The 23,715-nt window shown below is 38.3% G+C and overlaps 2 protein-coding genes across 2 annotated transcripts in view; one reads left to right on the top strand and one right to left on the bottom strand.

Annotated features, from left to right (window-relative positions):
- Window positions 1-1,637: 1,637 nt before the first annotated feature.
- Window positions 1,638-17,317, bottom strand: dnajc11a (DnaJ (Hsp40) homolog, subfamily C, member 11a). The gene is made up of 16 exons (XM_084720556.1): window positions 17,162-17,317; window positions 14,979-15,108; window positions 14,743-14,816; window positions 12,806-12,907; window positions 12,553-12,678; window positions 11,697-11,819; window positions 11,458-11,531; window positions 11,175-11,364; window positions 10,980-11,065; window positions 9,546-9,662; window positions 7,141-7,296; window positions 6,943-7,012; window positions 6,637-6,694; window positions 3,563-3,705; window positions 2,410-2,539; window positions 1,638-2,086 (listed from the first exon to the last, which is right to left on the bottom strand). Exons 1-16 carry the CDS (start codon window positions 17,231-17,233, stop codon window positions 2,061-2,063), a joined length of 1,677 nt encoding a protein of 558 aa, XP_084576682.1. The 5' UTR covers window positions 17,234-17,317; the 3' UTR covers window positions 1,638-2,060.
- A 5,463-nt stretch (window positions 17,318-22,780) lies between these two features.
- camta1a (calmodulin binding transcription activator 1a) overlaps window positions 22,781-23,715 on the top strand; it is a 411,604-nt gene continuing 410,669 nt past the window's right edge. The window contains exon 1 of the mRNA XM_084720554.1: window positions 22,781-23,520. Coding sequence (XP_084576680.1) covers window positions 23,496-23,520 — 25 coding nt within the window. The 5' untranslated portion in view covers window positions 22,781-23,495. The remainder of the gene's footprint in view (window positions 23,521-23,715) is intronic.

Here is a 23,715-nt window from a genome sequence, read left to right as displayed (position 1 = left end):
TCCACTCATTACGATTCCTCTAAAGGCAGGGGTACATTTTTCACAGGGAGTAAAACAATCTTTGGTCTTGTGGTGCTTTCAGTTAATCCACTTCTTTCTATTTATAGCACACTAACTGGCAAACAAGTGTAGGGAGGGAGGCTTCACGAACATCTCACCCAGATCAAGAAAAGGATCATAGAGAGAAGACCCTTTGTAAACAGACATAACACAGTTTGTCTGACAGAGACAGATTGCACGCAGTCATCAACCGAAGATGATTGCCATCTAGAATAAATTTAAGATGACAGTGATAAACTCTTCTTTCAAAACTTGATCCAATCACAAAACTTTCCATATGCAGTTTTATCCATGATGAAGTAAATTTGAAGCCGTGCTGTTCCACCTTTATCACTGCTGGATATTCCTTTCCGTCCTTTTTTTATTAACTCGTCTTTGTGTGGCTGTTTTTAGTTCGACCACATTCATATTCAAATTCACACATTTCAGTGGATCCCTTGCATGAACCACATTAACAATGAAGGCTGTCTAATGGCAAGCCCTTTGACATTTAATCAGCAGAAGTAATAACAATTGTAAATATGTAATTTTGACTAGTTCCAGTTCTCACTGAAGATATTTCTCACTCATCAAAACGTTAATTCTTGGTATCAACTAGTGGAAATGTCTATTGCAAATTTCTGTAACTTAATTACAACCAGTCAACTTTTACCACACCATAATTCCAATGCAATTACTTTCCGCAGGTGGAGGTGTTGTCATTATGCAATTTGTACTAGTGGAAATGTTCTACAATCGATTGTCAAAATTAAACGGTTAATTCATTATTTAATTTCAGTCATCTAGAATTGCATTTCAGATATCTTAAATGCAACTGTACATAGTGAAATATTTAAGATGATGTAGATATCTTCAATGACTTACATATCCAAAATGGATACGCTAGTTAGGGCAACATGTCCAAAAAAGTTTGTTGATGTGTTCAACATGTTGGAAATTCAATTGCTGATATTTGAAATACGCAGAAAAAAGGAAGTTCTACATATGATTAAAGAGATCTGTTAAGCAGTTTTGACAAGTCAAAATGTAATTTCTTCTATTATAACATGTCAAAATTGTTCTACAGGTATTTTAAATGAACATTTTAACATGTCATGATTGCATTTTAAAGGGATAGTTCACCCAAAAATGAAAATTCAGTCATTATCTACTCACCCTGATGCCAAATGAAGGTTGGATTACATCAGACGAGCACAGTGGATGCATTTTATATTCTGTTTTTTTACGTCTAAAAACTGGCCACTGTTCAATGATATTGTTTTTCTACATCACTGCTTTCCTCTGAAACTCCTGCACTGTTTTGTGGACTAAAAACTAAACCTGACCATCAGTTGGCATGAAGGAGAGTAAATAATGACTGAAATTTCATTTTTGAGTGAACTATCCCTTTAACATGTCAAATTGTCATTTCAACTGGCCAAAACTAAATCACTACTAGTCAGCCCTACTGATTAAATGATAACAGTGATTGCCATAGATGTCTTAAACCAAAACAATCAAAAACATTTCATCTTACAAGCATCACATAAATATACAACTCCTTTTACTGGAAAAAGTACCAAAATGGTTAAACAACATGAGAGAGACTGATTTTAATAATATGGCAATTAAACAGAGGTGCATTCATATCTTCAATCATAGGCACTGCAGTTTGTGTACAATACAGTACGTAGAAGTCGATCATTAATTACAAGCCATACCAAAAATAAATGGATACCAAGGAGGCTAGAAGACCTGGGAAATAAGATGGTAGCCATTGATTTCGGTGTCGCATTAGAATTTCATGCAGGCCACGACCCTGTCCATGGATACTGAATTATCATCAATCCAGTATGTGATGCTTTTACTCCGCCCTGCATATTTAAATGAATATAAAGACAAAGGGTAAATGCACAATTTCTGCGTAACAAGGACTTCAATCCATGTCGTATCTAAAACAGGTTTATCCGTCTTCTGTCAAACAGCTGAGAGATGAGTCTTTTTGGTCAGCGGAGGAGCTCCTATGTGTCTGCATCAATCCTGTGAGCTGCACAGTAGAAAACAAGAACAAAGAAGTCAGAAATAACGCTGCTGGCAGGTAATATAGCTCAGTGGATTTTGGGAGACTTTCTCCCTCAGTGGAGATAAAATATTCGAAGATATGTTGCATCAAACACATCTAAAAAGCTCTGGGTTCAAGGAAATTCCCCCAGCTGTCAGTAACATCTGAAACACGGGCAGGTGAGAGCGTTCAAGGGAGTGTGTGATCTACCGAATCATTAAACCTGCACTGAAGTAGCTAAATGCAACATTAATGGGGGCAAAATTGGTGGCACGGGGTCGCTGAGTTGTGTACTACATGGGACTTACATTGCTTTGGTATCCTGAGTGGTTCTGTGTCTCCTGACAGGACTTGATGCATGACTCCGCGGAACTGATACAGCACCTTCAGGCTCTTCTCCTCCCCCACACAGGGGTCGTAGAAGCCAGGGAGTCCTGACTGCAAAGACAACATGAGGTCACGCACAAGCAGCGCACTGAGTCATCATACGGCAAGTTGAGGACATCAGTTTGCAACACTGGAATACATTTTCAACCAGTATTTGTGATGAAAAAAGCCATTACAATCAGAGGCTCTCAAAACAACTCAGCATCTCAAAATAATGTCTTAGTATTGCAAAGTAATGATGAAAATTATCGCAAAAATAATGACTTTTCTCAAAATAATGACTTAGTATCTCAAAATAATGACTTTTGCCAACAATACACTAAAAGATTTTGAAAAGACTTCAGTCTGACAGCCTCTCACATCTAAAGATAATTTGTCACAAAGATTGATCTTGGATCTTGCAGGGTCACTATTTACAAAACTACAACTATAATTTTGATCTTCTTCCCACTCTTGTACTTTTTGGCAAGATGTCTAACAATTTATTCTGAATTTTCACTTTCCTCTGATGACGTATTGTTTGACTTTTTAAAAACATATTTATTCTAAAACAAATCAATACTATATCATCAATTTGATCCTATTATTTGAGAAATTTTCCAATCATAAGCCACCTTTGTTATTTTTTGAAGATGTCACAGTCAAACAAAACATTAATTCTATTGTATATTCTAAAAACAAGAATGACATTATAACATGGAACACAAGTCATTATTTTGAAGTTTCTCATTAATTTAAGATACTATGTCGTTATTTTGCAATACAAAGTCATTATTTTGAGAAAGTTTAACATTATAATGACTCATCTTTTTTTCCATCACATTGACATAAATGGGCGTCCATATATAAATGGTTTAGTGACTAGGAAAATTCTTTATGCTGTATAAACAGTATAACATAATGCCTTTATTTATTACAGCTGAAGATATGACGAGAGAGCGGGGGAATAATATAGAGCAAAGGAGCACAGGCAGGGGTTGAACCCAGCTTTGCAGATGAAAGATGTACTTTATAGTAAAGATTTTGGATAAATTCTGTGGCTTTGGCAGTCTTGGTCTGGATTAAAGTACTTACCTTTGTGGCCTCAGTGAGGATGAGTTTAGAGTCCTTCACCAGACACTGCAGCGGCACAGTCACATCAATGACCTTCGCCCTCTCGTGTTTTCGACTATTGTCCGTCACAAACTTGCCATACCAGGCGTTGAGGATGATGAGACCTGTTATAATGAAGCAGAGTAAGGATAGTATGAATAAATTAGAAATTGATATTTTAATGTGTTTCAAAATGCAGCAGAGTCACCAAAATGGCCAAGTTGGTTTAATTTAAAAGTGGATTTCAGAAATCCAAGGATTACAGACAAAATACACACAGATTTTTGAATGAATTAATATTGAAAATCCACACAAATCCCCACTTTCACTACAGAATAATTAGAATCTTGCGTGCCAGCAATTTTAGCCACATATTTTAGAGCAGAACCAGTGTAATTTTTGAAACTTGTTTGTTAAAATCAATCAGCAAGTATATAACAAAAGACAGTACAATTATTTTTAATTGCTAGCTGCATAAACAATACCGAAACCATTTCATAGAGTGTAGTCCATTGAATAAAGAAGAGCAGCTGTGTGTCTGTCATTACACACACATACTGACACACACTGCTATTAACTGTTACTTTACAAGTGCAAAGTCTAGAGGACCTCTGATGATACTAAAATCAAAGCAACCTCTACAGTGACAGGTGTCATAAGACAATTATCACTTGACAAACTCCCCCCGGTGAAAATTATACTGTCTGCTGAGAGCTTTTTGTTGGTGTGCTTATCAAAAGCAAACCAAAAAGCACCAATTATCACTCGTCGAAACAGAAGCAGGAGGGTCATTAAAAAATCCACTGAACTCTATTTCCGCTGTTAAAAAAGTGACCCATGTCTCCACCAAATCCCACTAGATGCCATCCACAATCAAAGTCCCCTTATATTATAATGGAAAGGTTTTGCCTCTGGCAGGGGGCTGTACTACGAAGCAGGAAGGTAACTTCAAACTTCAAGAGTTTTCAATCCTGTGATGGGGGTTCACTTTTTACTGGGATACATAACCATGGCAACTTATGCTGAACGTCTAACCTGCTCCTGTGCAGCACGGATAAAAGCAGCACCTACTGATCGATCACTTCTCTTGGAAAATCATATTCAACGGCGTTGGAAATCACTATTTGTAGAAGATGATCCTGAAGCTCTGAGAGGGAATAGGGACGGGTGTTGTTCCAGTTTGGTTTTGAATAGCGATATCATTCTATAACAGAGACTGTTTGAAGCATTAATGATACTGTAAAGCAACAATAAATGTGTAGTCTGAGTTTGTCACACCACAGAAACATGTTATTAACCACCCAGCCAAATTTGAATGATTAGAAAAATCACTAAGTATGTAAAATCAGGTCTCAAAATCATGAAAAAATTATCAATTTTCTCTACTCTGAGATGCTGCAGGCGCTGCTGTCCTAGTGTCAAACTCCATGAGGACCTGAAAATGACCTGAAACATGGACGCTTTGTGTAGCATATTTGTTGGACGTATTTGAGCCACTAGAGCCTGAGGATGGTATCAGGATGGTGTCTTTATTCTTCTGTGTCAGGCTATTGGAATTGAAGTGAGCAACAGTTTACTGGTGTGTCGAAGTCTTTTTTTGGCAACTATGTTCTAACATGTATTATGTGTTTAGAAGAAAAACTCCTCTTATCAAAGACTTTAAAGCCTTGTAGCTACCGTATTTTTAAGATATGACAATAAGCCTACTTACTGCTTTGCTTCCAAGTTAGTTTAACTTATGTGCTATGACCGGTGCATTATCCTAAATACATATATGTATTTAATGTATGTATAGAGGAGAGGGTCGTGCTCAGAAAGATATCATTCAATACGTTTACTTGATCATCTCTCTGGCAGATTAGATGACGTGACAGATGATCAAGTTAACATATAAATGATAAATTTCGCAGTGCGACCGTCTCTCCCAAGTTCGTTTGACACAGTCAGGACTGCAGCTGAAAGAATAGGGCAAAAACTGTCATGCAAACCGTGAGAATACATCTTAGCAGCACATTCAACAAAGGAGAAATCTGTAACATATTAACTTTAATAAATCATAAAATTACCATATGTTATTAGAGATTAGGAAATTCAGTTGAATTATTGGCCTCTCTTACAACAATGCTAAAGCTGCGGTTTCCACTTTTGAGATTCCTATTTTGGCCTGTAACTCGTGTTATTGTCTATGGCTCCAACTCACTATTTGACTGCAGGACTCATTTTTGAATTGTTACATATTGTTACTTTAATACACAAATGTAATTACAGTCAGATCTACTTGTGCCATAATGATAGGGCAGTCGTGATATTAAAAGCCTTAAACTGCTTTTAATTTGTGATAAATAGCGTGAAAAGTGCACTAAAATAAATGTATTATCATTATTTATACAGTTGGTGATTTTTTTGCCACCTGTCCTTCCTGCATTTCTCAGCTGCAGCTGTGTTGCTTCTGGCCTGGATTATGTATTTCACTTCTTTGAAATTCTCTAATATTATAGTTTGTAAAATATGCTGCTCTGCTGCCAGTACGCTTGTTTGTGATGGGTAAGGTGCAGCAAACACTGCCTCGCTGATGTGAAAATGCTCATGTCTAGATTGAGAAACCCTGGTTTGATTTACCGAGCTGATAACCACTGTCATGTGACCACTTAGCGTGATTGCTTTTGTTAGGTTTAGTGAAGCCATATAACCAAAAGATTCCCTGGGTACGCTGAACTTGCTTCGTAGTACAGGCCCCAGGTGTACAGTCACTTTAGATTTCAGTGAAGTGCTCGAGACAACCACTAAAATCATGTATTCTGCTGGAGCTTGGTTTGTAAACTGGTGGAAAATTTAACAGCAGTGAAACATTTGCTAAAGGCAGTCTAGTCTTGAAAAAAGGCACTGTATGTCAGAAATCACACTTCAACATTCAAGCAGGCATCAACATATATCACCTAAAACATTTCAGAAAAAAAAAAATCGTTCAAAATGTAAGAGAATCAAATATTTTCACAACCTGCTTAAAAAACATTATTCCCAGGATAAGCTCACCCCTAAAATATTACTGATCTTACCCATTCTGGACTCCTCAGCTTCAATAATCCTGCGCACAGACTCCTGCATGAGCAAGACCTTCAGAGATGAAAAAGGCACACAGAGGGAGGAGACAGACACAAACAATGAGATTCCACATCATATGGATTATACTAATGAATTTCATTAAGACTTTGCATCTTATCTAATCCCATCTCAGCCCCTTCGTCTGACTGGACTTGTAATATTTCTTGACAGTCACCCACAATCCCTACATCTCTTATCTAATGCTGAACGACCATGTTGGACTGGTACTACAGCTACATGTAAGCCAGTTAAATACTCACGGCAGCCTCTGCCTCCTGTTTCTTCTTGGCTATATTAGAGGCCGAGCTTTCCCGCTGCTTCTCCAAGTCTCTGTCGAGTTCAGAGATAAATGGAGAAATAAAATGAGCTCATAAAATCTGGCCGTAATAATACATGTGGTGCTTCTTCCAATAACATTTCTTGCATGAAACAACGGACTTAAAGTGAAGGTTTCTTACTGTTCCTTCTGGGCCCGCACGTAGGGCCGGATAATAAGCTGCTGGATGGCGAGGTAGAAAACCAGTGGTCCAACTGTGGCATAAAATACAGCACTTGGCAGGAGTTGGTCAGTCAGGTGAATAGGGAAGAAATACGTCTGGCTGGCTCTGTTCAGTCTGAAAATAGAAAACTGGTTTTATTACTGATGTCGGACTGGCCACTAACTGCCTGCTAAATTGCTTACCCCATGTAATATGTGGGGGAATTTCTGGTGGACAAATGGTAAAGGGGAAATATGCAAAATTCTACAGAAGCTACTATATCAATGCTAGACTGGCCAAGATATTTCCTAATGTCAGTGATGCCTGCAATCAGTATAAACAATCCACTGCTAATTCAATTCACAGCTTCTGGTCTTGTGCCAAGTTAATAAACTTCTGGACGAACACAACTGAAACTATAAGCCATGCTTGTGATGTGGTGAAAGCGATGAGTGACGCACCTCATTTGATGCGAGTTAATTGATTCTGACACAATGCAGGCATCATATTTGAAAAACCGACACCACAGAACCAGCAGTGTTTTAGGAAAAGGTTGCTATTTAAATGTCTGTTTTCTTTATCTTTTGTTTTTTACTTTTATTTTACCAGTGTCCCATTGAAAAAGAAAATCAGAGAGATCAGGCCAATAATATTTATATATTAATATTAGATTTTTTACTCCTTATCATTACCTTTTCAGGTCATCCTATAAAATGTCGTCATATTAAATGGTGTGCGATATTTGCAGTTTAAATAGCCAGGATAATTCAGTTACTAACAACAATCTGCAACTATTTGATAGTGTTTTACACCAAAGCAAACATAGATGGCAAACTTGAACTTAAGCATTCACCAAGGAGACGAGGAGGAAAGGACAGCGCATGGACAATTCATCACAGTTTATAATAATGCGGCGCATTGACAGACGTTTCTTTGATGAGACAAGTATATATAACACAGATCTGTCTGTTACTTTTAAGAGACTCTACTCTGCACTGGAGTTGTCAGTCTGGCAGTAAATATACAGTTTTGGTTTGAGTTCATCAGTGAATAAAGGCTGCAGCTTCTCAAGACCAAAGCAGAGTTCCTGTGTGTTGTTACCCAGCTGTGAGAACAGCGTTGCCATGACGATCAGCTCTACCTGTGTCAAGGGAGTACTACAGCACAGTGGAGTACAGTCGAGTTAAACTGAATCGAGTTGAAATACGGCCATAATACCGTATACCAGGGTAAAATGTCAGGAAGGTATCAAAAAATAGATGCTGCCCCCTCTCTCTGTCTGCTGCGAGTCTGCACCACAATTTTATTGATCAGTTGATGGTTTTTATGATGCTTGGTTTTAGGTGGTGATGTAGCCTCCATCAGCACCCACTTCTCATGTGGGCATTTTTTTTTTCCTTTTAGCTCTCCCCAAACAGGCACTGTGGCTGCAGAAAAAACCTTTGTCCCTAATTTGATCCTCCAAAATAAGGTCAGAGTAGGAGCACAGTCTGATGCGCCTCGTAAAAGCAATAGGTGTACTTCAACACGTGTCAGACTTTCAGTGCCTTTGGGGCTTAACTCTTTACTTGCCATTTTTGGCACTCCACCTGATACTGGCCTCCCCGTAGCCACGCAGCAAGCCTCGACTTTCACAACTTTGCTGGTCAGACATTCGATTCTACTGAAATGGAAGCACACTTCTCCCCCTGCACACAATCAATGGAACAAGGAAGTTCTATATGATATTAAACTTGAGAAACTTGGGCTCTTCCTCTTGGGCTCGATAAAAACATTCCAAGCAACCTGGAACCCTTTTTCGGAATATATTGACCCTTTCAACATTTCACCAGACATGTAAGAGGACTGAACAACCTGCCCAAAATTGTCTTTCTCCAAACTCCTTATGTATCCTTTATTCTTTTTCTGTAGGGGTTGAGTGGGATGAGGGTTTGGTGCAGTTAGGTTTCGTACTGTCTGTATTGTATTCACTGTTGAAAAAAAAAAAATCAATACAAAGATTTGGAAAAAAATACCAATGCCAAACTCTAGGTTAGACAGAACAATGAACTGTGTGCTGATTGTTCTGAGATGTTAGAGAAATCATTGTGTGATAGGTGCTTTAGACAAATTTCTATGAAGTGTTCAAAACTAAGAAGAAATGTAAATGTGCATGCTTTTAAACACATATCCCAGGACTAACTAGTATCTCAATGGATCCAATGCTGTCTCTACATCCTCAAAGATGCACCCCCAGTGGAGACACAATGTGTTTACATTAATTTGACATGATATGATGTTATGTCTTGATTCCTGAGGGATATCACGGCAACAGCGTTGTGAGGGAAAACCCTCTGGAACCTACACCGCACAGGAAAACTGGAGCAAAGAGCTGCACTACTTACTTGATCTTGAGGGAGACACCTTGGGGCACTCCCACGCTGACGGTGGCCCCCAGGACACTGTGTCGACTGATCTTCCGCTCAGCACCGTACTCTACCACAGTCCCAAAGAAACCTGATCTGTAACATAAAGGCAATGTCAGTGCCTCATCACATGAAGCCAAAGATTACTTGGATTCAAGACATCAGTTCTTGCACATAAAGTATTTAGGATACACACATCAAGACGTACTAAATTTGAGTTACTGTACAAACAGACTGATAGCACACAAATCTAATTATGAACAGGGGTCTTAATATGAATGTATGATTACAGTCTCCATTAGGGTTATGCACTTCGACAAAAATATCAGTTATGTGCAACTGGCTGTCCATCACCACTTGTTTTTTTGTTTGTTTGTTTTTGCAGCACAATTTTTGTCATTTTATTTTTGACAATTTAATGGTCTGTCTGCAAGAAACAAGTTAAAGCTGTGGCTCAGCGACAGACTCTCATTCAGCAGCACAGTACACATCCTCTGATCTGAAGAATGGGTGATTCTGGAGGAAGAAAGTTGACTGTTGACGTTTCATTTCCAGGTCATCAACGCTTTGGATTGGTGGCTTGAAGATGATTAATTGTTGAATCTAATACTGGGACGGCTTTGGTGAGTTTTGACATTATTTCATTTCTGATGATTTTCGGAGTTTAATGAAACCTGTGTTATTATATATGATGAGTTAACAAGGCAATTAAGCTGGTCTTAGTTCAGTAAAGTGGAAAAACTTGAAATCAGAGTCCAGTTGTATTTTTCTAGGGGGCAGGAATATTTCCTCTCTTGACATTCTGTGAGTTTATTTTCTTTATTTATTCCAGGCCACAGGTTTCAACAAGTTAAATTTAAAACTTTATGAGAACTTTTTAAGACCATTATAAATGCAATTTATTATCTATTTCAAATCCATACTAGCAAGAAAAAGTATGAAGGATAGGAAAGATAATTGGAGTCCATGTTGGTTTCATTTTGTAGTTGTTACAGCATGATCAATATTTTTTCTTCCTGAAAAAACATTCAAAACTGAGACTGAAGTGAATTCAACTTTATAAAAGTAACATTAACTTCATAATCCAAACAAGTTTAACATCTGTCAAAATGTTATTGAAGACATTTTAAAATTCAGATTAATGGATTTTAGACTTTACACGTGTCTCACAGAAACGCTGATATTGAACACAGGAAACATATGTAGAATACATAACATAGCGAATTCCCCGCTTGCACACATCTCCCAGCTGAAACTCTGGGACACACACACAAACACCTGCTGAAACTCTGGGACACACACACAAACACCTGCGTGAATATCGGCAAACACCAGCTGGGCTGACAGCAGCTCTTTGGAAATTTTTAACACATCACTGAACTGTGTTCTCCATATAAAACACACTGCACTTACTTTACTGAGCCCTTGATCTTCGTCTGGTCGTCATCCTGGAACTTGTATTGGTAGCTCATCATGACAAAGGTGTGAGGAATGCCAAGCTGGAGAGACAAAAAAAGTAAAATGATCATTTTGGCACAACCCTGACAACTGTTGATTTACTGGTGTCTTGGCTAATATTAAAGTTAAATATAACTGCTGGCTGCTAACCTGCATTGCAAAGGTGAAATGGCTGCTCTTGGTGTCCCTGACTATGCTGGTGTTCATGGAGGACTGGATCCCCCAGCGCCACTGCAGATAGCCCATAGTGTTCTTGTCTAGGTGACGGGCCAGCACTGTGGTGACCCCAGGACGCACGCCTCGTGATGAAAACTGGAGCCCACACTGAGCGGTCACAAAGCTGAGGCAGAAAAGACAAAAATAAATCACTGTTTATGTTGTAGTTAATAAATACAGAGTACAGATTCATTTTCACTTGCATTTCAACACATACAATCGAGGCGTCAAGTTTCGGAATATCTTCAACCCAAAGAGTGGTCCATGGGTGTCTCCAGCACCAATCTCCAGCTGTGTAACACATAGATAAAGTTTCACATCTTAAAATGGCACTGCACGTTGTGCCACATAGGCAGACAGGTGTTGTGCAACAAACAGAGGCACAGACAGAAAGTGTGTCATTTATAGTATACGTGACAGAATGAGTGTGAGGTGTCCAGTGAGAATGCAGCATACCTCTCCCCAGCCCTTAGCTGAGGTGACTCTTCTCAAGGCCAAGTTAATGGTGCCACCTCCATTTCCATTGTGGGTTGACAAGGAGCCAGACAAAATGGCTGTGTCTCTTGTGGTAAGAGGAGCCTGCAGTAGAACACATGAAACAATAAGCTCTTTGATAAGAATTCACTCCAAAAACCTTCAGAAATACCACTGCAAATTTACTTGTGGCTACAAGTTTTTCAGTCCAAAAAACAGGGACTCAAACTTTTAGACTTTTGGGTAGTTTTTCAGACCGCAATTGACATCTAGTTTTCTTTTCCAATTTGGAATCCTTAGCCAACCAGTCTTTATATTTGGAATTGTCAAGGCTGCCCTCAGAATACTTGAATTTTACCCATTAATTTTCACTGCGTCTGTGCAGCCTTGTTTATTCACCGAGTCCATGGAAAGTATGATAAACGCAGCCATAAAGGTTTGGTTTTGTCTCATTATGCAGACAAGAATAAAGAAAAGTCTACTCACTTCTCTGATAACTACATCACTGCATAACTCAAGTGTGCAGACACTTGCTTTCAGTGACATCGAGCTTGCTCTGGCCCTCACTCTCTCTCACAGTGGTAAATATTTTAGCTGTGCTTGCTGCCTGCTCCAAATGCCATGAGGAACACTGCCTGCGTGATCAATTTATTTTCAGAAATTCAGAAGAATTTAGAAAAAAGGATAGGGGCAATAGTCAGGAAACAAATATTCCGTCATATTCTTTTTTCCATATTTATCCAGACCTGGGAATTATTAAAAACATTCCCTACTGCATAGGAACCCTGAAAACATATAAATGCAACTTAATAATACAGAATCTGAAGGAACCCTTTACCTCTATGGATTGTGATATGTGCATCTTGTTGATTTCCACATGTGGGACTCCTCCAACCGTGTCCTCATAGTCCTCCTCATACCGGTCAAAGAGGTCCGTGGCATCAATACCCACACTAATCATTCCCTGCCAATAAGGTTCAGGAATTAATACAGTGGTAATGAATGGTGTATATAATAAGCTCAGGATGCCTAAGTACTCTTTACATCACAGACAGTTCAATGTGAGACTTGTTATCTTCCTAAGAACATACCTTTGGGTTGGTCCTTTGCTGAAGTCTTCTCTCCTCTCGCTCCTTCTGAAGACGCTCATACTCTTCTCGAATCTCTGCAGGGGTTCTTTTTCTCTCCACCACCTGGAGAAAGAAGATATGACTTGAATGCAAAGCAAACGGTGGATTGGCTGCTTCACAGGTTGCAGAAAAAGTAGAAGAAAGTACAGTAGAAGAAATTTTCACAGAATTTCACGCTCCCATACGGTCTTCCTGTGAAGATTGTCATATTTTGTGCTGTTGACCATTGACGCTTTTAGTAAACAAAGATGAAGCAAAACAAGAACTATTTTGCAAAGGGTAAAGAAGGTGATGTCATCAGGGCAGGAGAGTCTTCAGGCTTTATGTCATGAGACTGCAATACCAAAGCGTTATGCTGAAGACTAACTATGTATTCTTCCATGAGTAAGCTATTTGCAAGTCAAGAGGAAAAAGGGGGAAATACTGAACTTTTATGCATCATTTCTTTTAATTTCTTTTGTTTCCATGCCCACACCACAGGCATTTTTGAAAATATAATGAATATCAAGTGTAAAATTTATATCATCAACTTAGTCCAAAGTCCCATGGATGAAATTCTACATTTCTGTCTAAAGCACACCAAACTTCTGAGAAGTGTCCAATTCAAAAATATACAGATTTGTTAAAGATAGAGTCAGTAGGATTTATCTGAGCTATTCATAAATGCATCAGGACGTCATATACCAACACTCTGAGTTTATGAAACATCCCAAGCACGCCAAAACAATGTGAAAAAATAAGGTAATACAGGCATGGAGCAGGGTCTCTGCAAATACAGACACTACCACACTTTAGTGAGTCATAAGTGATGATAGAAAAGGATTGTTTATGTGAGTCTATACATATATTTTTTTAGGAAACTGTTGCAGATTATCCCTTTAAAAATAACAAACCTAACATTTCTTTAGGCTGCCTCCTAATAGTCGAGGTATCATTACCAAGTGTAGCTACCAGGTGTATCTTAAATTTGACTGAGAAATTATAAATAAGGGGAATCATAAATATATTTTTATTTAGCTGGTGCACTTCATGAAAGACATTCACACGTGGTTAACTGATGAGAGAAGGTGAAACTTGAAGTGTATTGGTTGGTAAACAAGTTTCAGCTTTTGGCTGTGTCACATTCCACAGAGCAATGCAACAGCATGGCAGGCTGTAATCTTTGTAATCCAAGTCTAAAAATCACCACATAAAACTATATAACTAACTGTGATGAAGTGGAAAAGGCAGATAGAGACTGAGGGCATAACGACACCAAACAGTGGGATGACAGCACTCAGCAGCCTGCAGAAGAGACGTCAGAGGTGCGCTGGGATTTTATACCTGAACTATGAGTTCTCTGACTGTGTGACAAAGAAAGGCATTAAAACGTGCATCTTACAGGTAAAACATACTCATGTAGGCTGAAATAGGAGGTTTAAAAGGTTGACAATTGAACAAACAATGCTCTTTGTACTGAGCAGTCAAAGCCTCAGTCAAATTTTGAGTCTGGTACAGCCTAAAATGAACTACACCTTACATTCTGTAAAGAAAGATGCTGTGAGAGAACATCCTTTCCTCTGTAAATTTTGGTTCTGCTGAAAAGCAGCCATTCATGCATGCAAATACAAATGCAAAACACACCCTGATGAAGACAAGATAGCTAAAAATATTTGGTAAGGTGAATAAAGCATGGAGTACTGTGGAAGAATTGTGTTTTCATTTTAATGGGCAGTATTTAAAAATGTGTGAGGTGAGTCTGACAATTGTGTTATAAAATTTAGAACTCAAATCTTCAGTCTGTATTGTTCATCAGCCTCACTGGATGTTTTGGGCTTAATAAAAACTAGACTGTCAGTCAACTGAATGTGGTGGCTTGTTTAAGAATCACTGGCCACTACAGTCAAAAATAAGCTTACCTCCCATCCTTCAACATCAAGTCCTCGCTTGCCATAGATATCATAGATAGCTCGTGCCTGTGGGTCACTGAGCACTAGAAAGACATGGATAACCATCAACAATATTAGCCATCAGAGTAGTTTATGCTTCTAAATACAATACTGTAATGTAGACTATACTGTATTCAGCTCAATAACAGCTTCATGTCTAGCTGAAAAGGTACCCGATGACAGGATTTGATCACAGCTTTTCTTACCTTCATAAGCTTCATGTACAAGGTTAAAAAGCTGTTCTGCTTGACGCTTTAGTTCAGGGTCCCGGTGTTTGTCTGGGTGATACAGCATGCATAATCGCCTGTATGCCGCCTTCAGCTCCTCTTGTGTTGCCTGAAACACAACAATGAAAAGAAGAAAATGTGAAAGAGAAGACTTGCAGGGAAACTTTACTGACACCATACAAAATACACAACATGATGTGGCTATAGCTGAACTCCTCCAATACCAATTGAAAGGACAAATTCCGCACTTTTCATGTGGATGTCCAGTCAGTGTCGATGGTAAATGTCAACTGAAGCAATAAATTCCTCCGTGTGTGCTATAGTGACCAAGAAAGCTGAGTTCTCCTGCTGCAAAATCTGTTGCTCTCTCTGCACCAGCGCTGTTAAATTGGCCAACGTGTACACCTGATGACCCGTTAATTGCAAGTACAGACAGCAGTGTATACGCTCCCTTGCCCACATGGCTAATACAAATACATACAAGTCAAAAGAGACTGATAAGACAGAGAACTGGTTAATGTCATTCAGGCTTTATAAAATTATATTGTGAGCATTACCGTCTGCTCTGGCAATTATTTTTCAACTCTGAAAGCTACCATGGTGTTACCCTGTAGGCTGGCATTGTTATTTGTTTTGTCAACCAACATTTATGTATTTGCCGCCACTGGCTGACAGATTAGACTTAATTCAAACAGCTTCATTCAAACATGAAGAACCACAGACTATTACAGCTTTGATTTCTAGTCTCCCCCTATAAGGAGCCAGAAGATGTGCAAGATGTGTATTTCTATCATGTAACACTATGTTTTGGCCAACAAGTAATAGCTTGGACATCAGAAACTCATGCACAGTGCATTCTGGTACATGTAGGTACTACTGTCACAGGCTCCGTGAGCAAGGGAATTCAGCTTTCTTGGTCAATATATCACACAATGATGAATTCATTTCTTCAGTGGACTACAGTTATCATCAACGCTGACTGGACATCCACATGAAATGTGCTGCATCTTCTCTTTAATTTACTGATCATGAAACATTTGTTTGAACTTCATAAAGTCATTTAACCCTGCTAAAACACCATGCAGGGTTTAGATGATTTGTTACATTTGCCTGTTGCCCTAATCATCCTAGGTCGAAGTAGGGTTGGGTGATATAGACAAAATCAAATATCACAATAATATTGACCAAACACCTTAATATTAATATTTATCAATATAGCTACAATATTTTAGGGATGACTACTGGTGCTTTCACAAAATATCACAAAAAAAATACATCACTTTACTGAATGAATCCTTTTAAAACAAAAAAGGCAACACTTGCCATATCATGGCATAAATACATCCAAAATCTCTATTACAGCAGCAATATATCAAAATATTGCCCAGCCTCATTTCATTCAAGTTGCTTGCCAACTGCTGATCCAACTAGTTTCATTTTTTAAATCACTGACATGTAGACCATAACTCATTTTGTATTTCACTATAACAATATTACATACTAGTCTTGAATGAAAGTTTATCAGTGTAAACATTTTTCACCCATATAGTACCTGCTCATGTTCACCCACTTGAAAACAAGCAAATTATAGCAATATTTAAGGTGCAGCATATTGGAGAACAGAATGTCCCTGTGCCACATGTTCATTTTAATTTACAAAATGTCATTAACATAAAAACAAAATGCTCTCTGCTTAACAAATAGATTTATAAGAACCGCAAACGACTGACCCGTAGACAAAAATATTATCCGATCAACTGTGTTTTATGGTGAATCCCTGAAGTTAAGTTGTAGCATTAGCAAGTTAGCGCTGCACACACACTTAAAGATAACACAGCGAAACTGAAAATAACTGCCAGTTTGTTAGCATTAGCTCCCGTACTGCCGCAGTAGATTAACAGGAGATTTTCCATCTGACTTGCTCGACTGACAACTCCTGTTGCAAAAGTCATAACCGCCACAACCTGTTGTGTGTCTTGTCAAGTATTCAGCCGAGAAGTCACAGCACAGAAACCAATGTCGAGGGTCACAAGCTAGCAACCTAGCTAACGTTACATGTGATTATACGAGTAACCGTTACATATCAACCGGAGAAAGTTTAACGAAGAACTGCTACATGCACCCGCACAAACATCTGCTAACATCACAACAGCAGCCTGTACCTCTCTTCTGACATTTAGCAGGGAATAATAATCATCGTTCAGAATCTCTTCATCGTCCAAGGCAGCCGCCATGTTTACACCCGGTCATCTCTTCTTCGTGTGTTTTACATTCCTCATAGACGGCGCCGCGCACTCTGTCGCCCCCTTGTGTCGGGGATGAATGACAACTCAGCAACTGCATTCATCTGGTCGGGTTGTTGGGGTTTTCATTTTGAAGTTAAAATGTACCGTTATCGTTTATTGTTAATAGTGATGTTATGAGGAATACGTTAAGGGTTTTCTATCCGTTTCCAAAGTAAAAAAAAATAAAAAATAGAGTGGCTTTTAGTTATACTGAAGCCAACAATCATTTTTATTTTAAAAAGGGTCCAGCCAATACTGGATTTTTGGGGCTGATGCTGATATCAGTATTATGGAGGAAAAAATTACCAATATCAATATATTGACCAGTATTATTTTTACAGAATACAATATACAGGATAAAGCTGCATAAACACACATTTTTGTAATCATCCTTCAACAGTAGTTAACATTTGTGACAAAGATATGTAATGGAGGCAGGATATTTTACTCTTGAACAGTAAACTTTTTGTCCAAAACTGACAGTTAGTGTAAAATCTATGTGTATATTACAGCTGTGGTAGGCCAGTATCAGGCCCATAATATTGGTCAACCGATAAATTGACCTGGCTCTAATTTTAAATTCCCAAAATGTAAAATATATCTGTATTATTTAACACCTATAGGGGAAGCAAAGTCATGTATCTTGGAAATATAAACGATCATGTCATTGATGAAATGGATGATTTATGGTACAGTGGAAACTGCACATGGACTAACCTTCATGATACTAAACTTGTAGGCTCGTCTTTGAAAATGGAAACTTCTAACAAAAGTTGTTTTGTTTTTATTTCTCATTTATTTAGCCTGTTTTGTTTGTGTGTTTCTTTTACTGTCTTTTAGGCTTTAAAAAAAATCAGAAATTACAGGATCAGTGTGTTTGATTTTGTTTTTGTTCATCATTTATTTTGTTTTTTCTTGTTTTTACTGTCTTTTTGAGTTAAAAAAAAAAACCCTGTGAATTAAAAGACGAGTGCATAGAAATAGAATTCAGTGGTGTCTAACGGTGAGCTTGCGGATTGCAAACATCTCACCCTCCCCTTCCAAGTGTGTAGGTGTCTGTAAAACTCAGTCAAAAATGCAACAGACCATGTTTAGAGCCAGTGTTTGGTTTGTCTGTCTGGGCTACTGTAGAAACAAGCTGGTCGCCATGGAAGAGGACACACTCTGCCTGTAGATAGAAACAGCTTATTCTAAGGTAACTAAAACACAACTATTCTTATTTTCAGGTGATTATACATCAATGAAAACAAAGTTATGGACATTGTATTCCCTTTCTGCCATATTGTGACAATAGATCCATGCACAATATTTGCGGTTGTGTGCTGAAACAAATAAATATTAAAGGCATAAACAAAGATATATCATTATTATTATTATTATTGGAACAATTATTTTGTAAATCCCACTATAACTGTCATTTAATTTTCCATTTAGAAACAAACTAATTTGAATACAGTGTTAAATACTCAGTGCAACAAAATGAATATTGCTGATAGGTACATGTATGCCTAACTCTACAGGGATATTTTCTGCATTCTATCCACCCAAGAACAATTAAAGCAAAGGGGTGAGAAAATCACTTCCCGACATTAGGTCTTTCATTAGTTCATTATTACTTTCTTTGCAATAACAACAAGCCGTTGACTGTACAGGGTGAAGGGAGCAGCAGCAGTAGCAGGCTGCAGTCAGAGGAGCTGTCCTTTCAGCACCACAACCTTAAACTGCATTTCAGCACTGATGACGGCCACCAGCCCGCTAATAGAAGACGAAGGCTGTCCTTAGTAAGTGCTGTAGTTGACGAGAGTGCCAAAAGCAAAGTCTATTAAGCGCAATGATCTGTAATTAGATTGGCTGTAGTCATTTTGTGGGGCCATACTATTGTGAAGCCTATGTAACCGTGCCATAATGACGGAGGCTGAAATCCTTCTCTGTGTAGTGTAAAGAATTTAAGTGTTGGCCTTCAAAAACCAGCACCTGACAGAACTGTTTAGATGGACTCCACCACCACCAGCCCCTAATGGGCACATAAGAGGCTGAATCCACATCTCCTGGAAATCCCCGCTGCCTTCAGTATCATGCTGCAACTATCTGAAATCAGTTAGACTTGTCCAAAAGGGAAGACGCTAGTCCACAGGCTTTCAAATGTAAACTGACATCTGGACATTTGATTGATAGACTCTGTAGACTCTTACGACTGTTTGATATTTCTCACATTTGTATTGTTTGTTTTTAATAGGCTACATGCACCCACAGTACTCCCTAGAAACAACTGATACTATGTGGATTCAATATAGGAAAATTAAGCTTAAAATTAAAACAAGACACACACTAATAGACCTGTGATGGTTGATTATTATCTGTTGAATGAAACAGGTAAGCCTTAATTTATCAGTTTGGATCAGCAGACTTATCTCTGAAGGTTTTCAGTTCAATTCAACCATTATCATTATACTTGTCCAGCATGATGAAAAGCCTACAGTATACACCGGTCACTCAGTCATGGTACAACACATGTTAGACATTTGTCATACATGACTTTATACATGAAAAAGCATCAACTCATTCATGCAGTACTTCATGAATTGTAAGGAATGTACAAGAATTAACAGTATTTCATGCATGACCTAATGCAAAAACAATACATAATAGGTATTTCAGTCAGCATGGTTTCTGAGCTATTGATGAGGTTCATGTCTTCTTCATAAATAAGTCTGCGGTTAAAGGGACAGGCCAAAATGCTGACCAGTCACAGCTGTGCACACGTATTCTGCTGAATTCCAAGTGTATTCATGATTAATTAAGCGTGACTTCATTGTGTTTGTGCAGCTTCAAATAAAGTCAGCCTTTCTGTGTATTTACTCATTATGTATTTGTAACAAATACATCTGCAAATTAGATAATAGGGGGGAAATGTGTGTGTATATTGTATGCATAAACAACAAATGTTTAAAATGGTCATATGTTAACAGTGTTATCAAGTTATCACTTTATTTCAAGAACCACATGCAATTAAGTCATGAAGAAGAAATGTTTAGTTAATCACGATTACAACACTGCTTACTGCTGTGACTAGTCAGTTTTTCGCGCTGTGCCTTTAAGTGCAGACTTGCCTATGACGAAGACATGAACATGATCAATAAGTTAGAAATAATGATGATTTGAAAACACTAGTTGTTGCATTAAGTCATGTGTGAGATACTGTTAATTCTCGTATATTCCTGATAGCTGATGAAGCACTAAATTAGAGCTGTGCACTGGCAAGAATCTGGCGACACCATTTGTATCACGATTTTCAATATATTCTGCTAATCTAATTAAGTGATAATACTTTTAAAAACTTAATTTCAATTGTCAACTTATAAAGAACACACCATCATATACAGAAAATATAAGTTAAAAATGTACTTGTCTATGCAGTCAGAACAGTGAAGAGATAACCACACTGCTATCTCATAGCCAGGGGTTTAAACACAACATGAAATGAACCACTGCAACAAACCTTTGCATTTATCACAATATTATGATACAGTGTTTATGACAGTTGATACAGTATCACAAATTATAAAGTTGCAATACTCAAGTGTATCAATAAATTCTTACACCCATATACTAAGTGAATGAATTCATACTTTTCATGCATAAATTCATGATAATTCACATTAAAATTAACATTATTTTTTTCACATTATTTTTATTAACATGAAAGATATGTTAAAAAATGCTTAAAAGGCTTAATGACAGCCAAACAGTTGACAGTTAAATATATTAATGCAGTAACCAGTGATTGAGACACTGACATTCTTTATTCAGTGACAGCTCAAAAACAAACATTTAATACTCACATCTAATTAGTTTTGAGTAGCCTAAGGATAAAAGCTGTAGCCTCACCTACAGAGATGGGCAGTATTTTAATTAAGTATGTATTTAATCACTTTAGTATATTTTATCATTTGTAATTGGCTGTGAAGAAAACAATGGGATGCAATTTCTAAATTTGTGCATTTGAAGTACTTGAAATACATTATTTCATATATTGTTTTATTCTCAGATAACATGCACAGATTTTTTTAACCTCTGGTAAAAAAACCCCAAAACAATTAATCACAGTGTTTGGCTAAATGCGTGTGAATCATGTGACATGTTTTGCCAGGTGCAGTGACATGCTCGTTGTGAGCTCCCATATTCAGTTTGTCTTCCTGTGTTCCATGTGACCAGTTTCTGTCAGTCAGTTGTCGCTCTGACTAACAGAAACCAACCACCATGCACCCCTGAATTCACAACCTCCCACCTCCAAAAACATCTGGATTGACCACTTCAAAACTATGATGTGGGAAATTCACAGAACCTTTCAGTGTCGAAGGGTTAAAGTGCAATATGTAAGAATAGGCCACCTCTCAAATTCATACTCCGAATAGGCAGCATATTGCAAGAGTGCCCACCAACTGCTGCTAAATGTAGCTGCTAACTGTAGCTGCTGTAGCTGCAGCAGCCTCCCAGTGAACAGAGCTGGACCATGGATGTATAAATGAAAACATACGTTACTGTGGAGGGGTTTCTCTTCATTCCTATGAGAGCTGCTCAGTGGTGCATGAAGCCAACTTCTGTGCTGGAGCTTCCACATTGTGTGGTCCATAGAACAAGCACAGTAGAGTCTTCCAGTTCAGCCTCCACTAACTTGTATGGGATAACATTATTTATTATCGTGCCGTTCTTCTACACTTTTCAGTTGTTATTGGACCGAATGGATCTAGCCCTATTGTGAAATGAACTCTTTTGTGGTGGTTGTGAGGCTCAAAATAATGTATTTGTCGTTTTACAGCTGCTTCTTTCACAATGTAAGTGTATGGGGGAGAAAAGTCTCTTGGCCTGTAGAGCATCACGTGACGTTGTCATTACACGGTTTGGCCAATATGTCAAATTGGCTTCAAAGCCTGGCACTCCTCCTGGAGTTTGGGCTGGACTGGGACCGAACAGCCTCCAAGACCTGTCTGTCACATGACCTCAAAACTGTTATTTCTTCACATCCTGTTGGTAATTTTGTGTTTTAACCCAGGGGTCCAAAAGTGACTTGGGGCCACTGATGGTATTGTCATCTCACTGGGAAGCCACTTCAACATTCAAGTAATAAAGTGCAATATTTCTATAAATTAACCTTTTAATTTCCATTACTAATATATTTTCACCATACTTAACAAAAAATGCAAACAGACATTTTTATACATTTTTATGTACATTCATTAGCTGTGCGTAAACTCACCAACTCTTCTATCACTTTGAATTGGTCATTAACACCCCTGATAAAAATAGAAAGCTGTGCATTGTCTCTGTTTTCTGTGCTTTCATCAAATGCGACAGTGACAGCGAGCTTTGGTGTGTAATTGATCATAAATGTCACTTCATAACTTGCTAACATACTCTGCCACTGTCTTTACAAATAGAGAATAATTGTTGAACAAGCTATTCTTTGCCAGAAACAAATAATTTAATTTAAAAAACAATAAATTTGCAGGCTGGATTATACTATATCTTTTAAATCATGTTATGGGCAAGAGGTAGATAGATGGAGGGCCAGAAATGGCCCTGAGCTAGCAGTTTGAAACCCTGGTTTTAAACAAAAATTCTTACATATTGTGCCTTTAAAGTTAGACCCATACTGAGGCTACTAAATAAAAGGTCATAATACGGTTTGTGTAGAATTTTTTGTATTTTCAAATTACATATTAGTGGTACTTCAATCAAATACATTTCTCATACCAGTATTTTGTGTTTTATTTAAATACATTTATTGAGCAAGTATTTATAATTCGCAACAATATACTTTCTGATGTACTTGTGTCCATCTCAGCTCACCTACTGAGCATTAACTTAATTTAATGGATTATTCGAGTCACCATCTTTTAACAAAAAACAGACCTGCAGCGCCTCGGAGCTGTTTTAAATTCTCTGAATTAAAAAACAAAAAACAGGAAAAAAAACAAAAAACAAAAACAGTGGTGGCTGGCGGTGTCAAGGTGAGGGGAGATGTGTGTGTTTTTCCTCCCGGAGCGGAGCGGAGCCTCTCCTCTCTGTCAGTCACCTCCTCACAGCCAATGGTAAGTTGTCCTCCGCCGGACCGACTGCTCCTCCGCTCCCTCCTCGTGCTGTCCTCGCCGTGCACGCGCGTGGTACCCACGGTCGTGAGGAGGAGGAGGATGTTGCGCGTGAAGGGGAAATGGCTGCCGAAAACAAGCCGGAAGGTAAGAGAAATATAATGGGATTAATTTACTAGTATGACCGCGGTGTGATTTTTAGAACAGCTGTAACTCTGTGCGGAGAAGAGACACGCAGGAGGACAAGTGGAGAAATTTTCGGTGTAGAAAACGGCTCCGCTGTTTTCCTCCCGAAGAGGCAGCAGCTAAAACGTGGAGACATCACCTAGCCAGCTAATATTA

Source organism: Lutjanus erythropterus, chromosome 6 (genome assembly GCF_056507025.1).
Source record: "Lutjanus erythropterus isolate fLutEry1 chromosome 6, fLutEry1.hap2, whole genome shotgun sequence".
Taxonomy (NCBI): domain Eukaryota; kingdom Metazoa; phylum Chordata; class Actinopteri; order Lutjaniformes; family Lutjanidae; genus Lutjanus; species Lutjanus erythropterus.
Note: the sequence above shows the minus strand (reverse complement) of the source record. Positions and strands in the feature narration are given on the sequence as shown.